The sequence below is a fragment of the Ostrea edulis genome, chromosome 9 (assembly GCF_947568905.1).
Source record: "Ostrea edulis chromosome 9, xbOstEdul1.1, whole genome shotgun sequence".
NCBI lineage: Eukaryota > Metazoa > Mollusca > Bivalvia > Ostreida > Ostreidae > Ostrea > Ostrea edulis.
In genome coordinates, this window is record NC_079172.1 from 10,836,083 (window position 1) to 10,842,979 (window position 6,897).

Here is a 6,897-nt window from a genome sequence, read left to right on the forward strand (position 1 = left end):
TGTATTAATATTACTATTACATTTTGTTAACTATGGGGATTAATTTAAATTTTACTATATAAGAAACTCATTTGCATTCAATATTTAAATTGATTTTATCTGGCAGTTGACGTTCACGACAAACACGTAGCAACTAAACGATATGGCAGCACAGGTTACGAGTTGTCTTCTGCTTCTGACGGTAGCTGTTCCCGCCAAAGCCTTTTTCTTTGTAAGTTGTTGTTCGTTGCTATGGTATTATCCTGTTTTCAATCAATTTGAAATTCACAAAGTAAGTAAAGTAATTATTTTTACAATATGATATATGAACCTGAAGCTTTGGTGCTTAATTGTCAGCACATGTACTTGTACTTGCGGATGTGACCCTATTAGTCTTCCCCAATAATATACTAGTACTTTGAATTCATTTAACAGAACTCACTGCCACCTTTCTCCTTTCCGCCATTGTGCTATCAAAGCCACAAATATCATTAAAATGTGACAGAAATATAGCTTAAGGTAGGTAAATACTATTAGAAATTTCTGTCAATCAAAATTTTTTTTCATTTAAATAACTTTAACAACTCATAAACTAACTTAAAAACCCATATTAGACATACCTTTGCGGGTTTATTTTTATACTATGTGCTACAGAGCACATATACCCCCAAATGCAAAAGCCAAATTTTAACACAAGAATACATGATCTCATGTTTTATTAAAAATATGCACCAAAGCACATTATATCAAGCTATAATATATAAAGACCAATAGCTATTCATTTACTGAGAGAATTTTTAAAGATATTCAATTGAAAACATACACAATTGCTGTTTAATCTACGCACATCCTTCAGAAAAAAATCACAGAATATCGCAATTTTGAAAAATTCTCAAAATCTAAATTGTTTACATGCCAGTTTTTCTTTAAAAATATTTAGAATTATATATAAGGTTAACAATAAAACATATTTTACCATAGTTGACCAGAGATATTTTGCAAAATGGTCTCTTGAATACGTAAACCCCCATTTTTAAATTTAAGTTTTACAATTATTCTTTGCACACTTTGAAAATAGTAAATTGTTACAGCAAATACAGTCTTAAAATCAAGATTAACAGAATATGACAATATATATACAGTGTATATGTAAAACATACTGAAAATTTTGTCCCACCAGACAATTAGAACACAAGGAGTGGGGGGGGGGGACCCCACCCCTTCCTTTTTCTCACAATTTTTTTTTGGTGTGTGTGTTATTCTTTTTTGGTTTGGCTATCAATCATATCATACATAAAAATACCTACATGCTATCTCATACTTATAGGAAAAATAAATATAGTGTAACATGTGTAGATTCTAGCAACTACAGCTCATGTACAAATAATTTTGTTTCTTGAAAATACTTGTGAAGAGGAGTTCAAATATTCAACAACTTTACTGATACTGTTCTGAGGATTTATAATTCTTGGTTTCTTTGAACCAAAACACAAACTCACTAAAAACAGTTTGAATTCCACTGTGAGGGTCACGCCTATGTATGATTTTTAACTTGTTCAGGCTTAGATTGCAAGCTATGAGCCTTTTAGAGATCAGTGTAGATATTACATTGCTTTGTACCATTGGAGCTAGTGAGGACTTGACACTATAATAAATCATGGTAAATATATCTAAGATTCACATTTGAATGCTAAATTTGACTCGTACAGTTCTCGTAAACTACAAACATCAGACAAAGAAGTTATAACTGGAACTTTCTAGTCGGTGTTTAAAATTTAAAACCGGATACGTAAAAGCACGGACTTTCCTTAAATCACCAGTTTGAAGACCATATTATATGTTTAGGCTCAGAGCTACTCATGGGAAACCAATTTACCCAAGAATCAGTTGGTTAGCGAGTGCGCAAAATACTATCAGTTATTTGGGGTAGCTCACATTGCCTCCACCGACACAAATCTATCTAACGAAGGCTTCATCTCATCCCAAACCCAGTACGACATTCGCAGGGTAAGTCTTCGGTTGGATATTACGTGTGAAACTTATTACTAACTATTCGAAAGGTTAATAATCGCGTACTTTTGCTGACAATTCTGAAAATACACAAAACCATTATATCTGATTTTCAAGAATAAAATGGCGATACGATTCCATGCCCCCGTCCCGCAGTCTACTACTACCACCCCTGTGTGTTTTGTTATGGACAGCAGTGTGGTGGCAGAGGAGGTAACCGGAGAACTCATCAACAGAGGCGATGTAAGTCCACCTTCTGTTTTATACTGACAAATAAATGTAAGCCCACCTTCTGTTGTACACTTACAAATAAATGTAAGCCCACCTTCTGTTTTATACTGACAAATACATGTAAGCCCACCTTCTGTTGTACACTGACAAATAAATGTAAGTCCACCTTCTGTTTTATACTGACAAATAAATTAACGTCAGCCTTCTGTTGTATACTGACAAATAAATGTAAGCCCACCTTCTGTTGTTTACTGACAAATAAATGTAAGCCCACCTTCTGTTTTATACTGACAAATAAATTAACGTCAACCTTCTGTTGTATACTGACAAATAAATGTAAGCCCACCTTCTGTTTTATACTGACAAATAAATGTAAGCCCACCTTCTGTTGTACACTGACAAATAAATGTAAGCCCATCTTCTGTTGTACACTGACAAATAAATGTAAACCCACCTTCTGTTTCATACTGACAAATAAATGTAAGTCCACTGTTGTACACTGACAAATAAATGTAAGTTCACCTTCTGTTGTATACTGACAATCTTTCTCATTAAGGATTTCACAACCTGTCCGTTTTTTAAGTCAGGGATTTGTTTTAAAGTTACTTTCGTAAGTTTCCGTTCGTCGGTTATAATGATGGATTACATCTGATCAGTAGACATATAGGAATGTAGAAATAATCTTATCCGCCCGTCCATGTGATCGACATGCTTTTAGTGCATTCAGACAAAGAGAAAATGACATGCTCAAGGATTATACAGAATAAGTGTATTGTTATTAAATTGGACCTATCGGTACCAAAGTATTAAGATCATTGAATGCACAAAAAGGCTGTGAGGAAAAGGTGTAGACAATGATACGGTTTTCATTTATAATAACGTAATTGGGTGTCGGTTGATATTTTGAAACATACACACAGTAAGGCTGTCACTGTCCAACCCAAGAGTGGTCAACCGAATGGCAATCCTCAGTGATATGATTGATGAACTATTAAATACACTACAGATGCATCAATCAATGGCGTTTGTCAAGGGCAGTAACTCTAGAAGAGTACGCAATGCAAGTAGAAACGGTACTTTTTTTATATATATATAAAAATGCTAGAAAAAGACTAGTTTCACAGGAGTATATAAAGTACCGGTAGTCTTACAAATTTTCAGTTGATTTTAGGAATACAGAATTGACTTAAGGGAGGAAATTAAAGTGTTTTTCTCACGCCGATCCACAGCTTTGTAATATAAATTATATTGCAACAGCAAATGGTTGTAAATGTTAATATATTTATATGAAATATTATGTATATTCAATTTTAGGCGGGGGAAGTTGAAACCGGAGAACCCATGACTCGCTTTGTTGAGGCTGCTGACAAGCTGACAATACAGTCTTCTATGCTTAACCACGGCTGGTTCACCACAGCGTTTTGCGCCAAAGCCATCAACAGAGGAAACGCTTATCTCATGAAATCGAGTGAGTAGTACTTTTTTTTTAATATGTTGAACTTGTCGAATTATCTGTAACTTTATAGGACACACTGATTTATCATAATCTGTATTGTTTTTGTTAAGGCTCCATCCTGCAGACCTCCCAGTCTTTTAAGGTCAACGGTCTCATTGATCCTTCTCAACCAGAACTAAATGTGCCTTATAACATCAACGTCACTTCCGGTATCACCTTCATTCCTTGAACAGTTCCGTATACAGTAAAGAACAAGTCAAGAATGTCTAACCACCAAATTCTGTTAAACCCGGTGATTTTGTAAAGTTTTGATTTCTATTCAAATAAAAGACAATAAAATGTTGCAAAGTAATTGCTTTTGTTTAATTACCTTGGCAAAAGTTGCACTCACTTCATCAACATGAGAAGATAGAATCCAGCGTTGGATTTGGGACTGTTACGGGTGTTACATACATGTATACTATTTTAAATAGAAATGTCATTTTGTGCTATTTAAGGGGCTCCAATTCTCCATTTTGCTCGGACAAAAATATCATCTAGGGTCCAAATCTCAATTATTATAACAAAATAGCTTGGCTCTGCCCCTGGATTTCTATATGCAAAAGGATTTTTTATTGTGGTCAAACGGAGGGACTTCGCCTAAATCATAAACTAATATGTTTTACGGCGTGACCGTGTTTGAGGGGGAAGCAAACAAATTTTGGCATTAGTATCTATATCCAAAACAGAACAAAAACAACCCGAAGTTAGCACGAGGACGGAACTGTATCAAAGCATCCTAATTTTGGATATTTGATCCGCCTACATATTGAACGCGGGAAATATAACGCAATTGGTGTATTGTGACGTCATATTCAGCGTCGTTATTTAGCAAATTTACAAACATAGCGTTTGAACCACAACAACAAACATGACGTTAATCGTGGAGTGATTTTATATGATTAAGAAAATAAGATTTACATGCTTTTACGAATTTTATGTAGCATCTCAGAACGACGTGAACTAGGGTAGATGAGATTCAAAATAGAGAAATACATGTCCACGCGCTAATATTCGAATCGACGCCATTAGTACCAAAATTTTAAAGTTCCATAGGTATGGTATAGTTTTTCATTTATTTCCTATATTTTCCTTTTAAACATGTCTATACGTGTTACCTATAGGGAAAGATCCGCTCTCACGGCCCTTCGGGCCGTGAAAGGGCTTCGCCCTCTAATATTTTATTACTCCCTATGTCAGATAAAGAAATAAAATGAAAAATTGAAAACATTCACATCTTCTGATCAGTCATCCAAAAATTACTTTGTAAATCACTAATCACTAGTCTGATTCTACGAACAAGTACTTTGTAAATCACTACTCATTAGTCTGATTCTACCCACAAGTACTTTGTAAATCACTACTCATTAGTCTGATTCTACGAACAAGTACTTTGTAAATCACTACTCACTAGTCTGATTCTACCCACAAGTACTTTGACCTTGATACTCAAAATATGTTGGTTGGTTGTTTTTTTTTTTTTTTACGTCTCCTCGAGAATTGTTCACTCATATTGAGACGTCACCAGCTGTAGGTGAAATGCAACAAATTTAGACCCATGTTTAGCGCTTACAGCCGTAGCAGTAAGGGTTCGTTAACGATCAACGATTGCCGTGACACAGGACCTCCGTTTTTAGGGCCATCTCTGAACGACCCGTGATTTTCACTTCAAAATGCCGAGCGTTTGGCGAAGGAGCGATCACTACTTATCATTACCTCTACCACTGAGCTACTGTGACCGGTCAAAATTACTCATAGATACTCATAGATAATGCCTTCGTTATCTTTGGAAATCAGGTCTCCCAACATTCTGTTGGAATTCCAATGGTCAGGAAATGAGTTCCTTTATCAGCTAACATGTTTTCCATTCTTATACCCGCCGTAAAATGACTGAAATATTGCCAAAACGGCGTAAAACCCCAATCAATCAATCCATTCTTATACGCCAGAATGTATTCAAAAGCTTCTATATAAGAAGAAAAAATATCTTCCTGTGACCTTCAACTCGATCTTTGAATGCATCGAGGACGTTTTATCTATTATCAATACTCACCTTCATCCATATCCACTGTATCGATTCCATTTTTCACATTGAATTCGAAATAAAGATACCACAGAGTTTTCCATATCTGCTTTATATTTCGATAGTTTCTCCATTGACAAGTCCCCATATCTATGTACGAACATTCCATTATCGCCTGCATATACATGTAGTTTTTACGTCTCTCAACTGACTCGATACAGAAGAGCATGTTCTGCGTATGAAGAATTTTTAAATCGAGTCGGGCTACAAATAAGTTGCTGTTACGGGGGTTTCAACAGTATCATTAAAGTCAGCAATTTGCAATACATATGGTCGTTATAATGATCTAATACAACCTGCCATGACGTCTAATACTGTCTGACGTTTCATACCAATTGTTAAGCCTGTCTTTGCATAATGATTTCGACTGCGGATCACTCCGATTATCTCATCAAGATATTGAACTCACGGTGGGTGTGACCGCTCAACAGGGGATGCTTACTCCTCCTAGCCACCTGATCCCTCCTCTGGTATATCCAGAGGTCCGTTTTTGGCTTACTGTCAATTTTGCATTATTTATGGTATCTATGAGATGGATCACTCATATACTGAAAGTATGTTAGTTGTTTTAAGATGGCGTGTAAACTTAAGAATATATAGATGTGATGATCAGAACAGATTGACATCAGTTCTACATTGTAGTTGTTTTATTTCTATTCTGTAATATTGTTGGTTTGCCTCTTGTCTGTACACCTATACACTGTCAACAACAGGCTTTTCATCATGAATCAATATCGAAGACTAATATCCGTTTAAGCTCTGATCTATACAACAAATGTATGGATGATCTTCACTGAAATAACAATTTTAACACTTTATATCAGTTAACGAGTACGCTTGTCAAAATTGTCATATAAATGCAAAAAACAAAACACTTCTTCCTTATTTATATTTACTTCGTATTGCTTAGAACGGATTACACAAAATTCATGACATGTGATAATTTGAAGAAGAAAAATTATAGTATCTTTTATGTATTTTATCTCGAACTATAAACAATATGAAAAGAAAACACAGAAATCCTCCGTAAACCTTTAGCGCTTTCATTACATCTTCAGAAGCTTTACAAAAATGCTTTTTGTAATGATCTTTACAAAAA

The 6,897-nt window shown here is 35.0% G+C and overlaps 1 protein-coding gene across 1 annotated transcript; it reads left to right on the forward strand.

Annotated features, from left to right (window-relative positions):
* Window positions 1–1,852: 1,852 nt before the first annotated feature.
* LOC125657635 (uncharacterized) lies at window positions 1,853–4,028 on the forward strand. Its single transcript, XM_048888327.2, has 4 exons — window positions 1,853–1,986; window positions 2,107–2,232; window positions 3,535–3,688; window positions 3,787–4,028. The coding sequence occupies exons 2-4, from the start codon at window positions 2,113–2,115 to the stop codon at window positions 3,903–3,905; spliced, it is 393 nt and encodes a 130-aa protein (XP_048744284.2). The 5' UTR covers window positions 1,853–1,986; window positions 2,107–2,112; the 3' UTR covers window positions 3,906–4,028.
* Window positions 4,029–6,897: the final 2,869 nt, after the last annotated feature.

Excerpts from the sequence above, each read along its gene's own strand:
- LOC125657635 (XM_048888327.2), top strand. The coding sequence starts at position 2,113 with ATGGCGATACGATTCCATGCCCCCGTCCCGCAGTCTACTACTACCACC. Across the intron at positions 2,233-3,534 it reads AACTCATCAACAGAGGCGAT|GCGGGGGAAGTTGAAACCGG; the intron begins GTAAGTCCACCT and ends ATTCAATTTTAG. Across the intron at positions 3,689-3,786 it reads CGCTTATCTCATGAAATCGA|GCTCCATCCTGCAGACCTCC; the intron begins GTGAGTAGTACT and ends GTTTTTGTTAAG.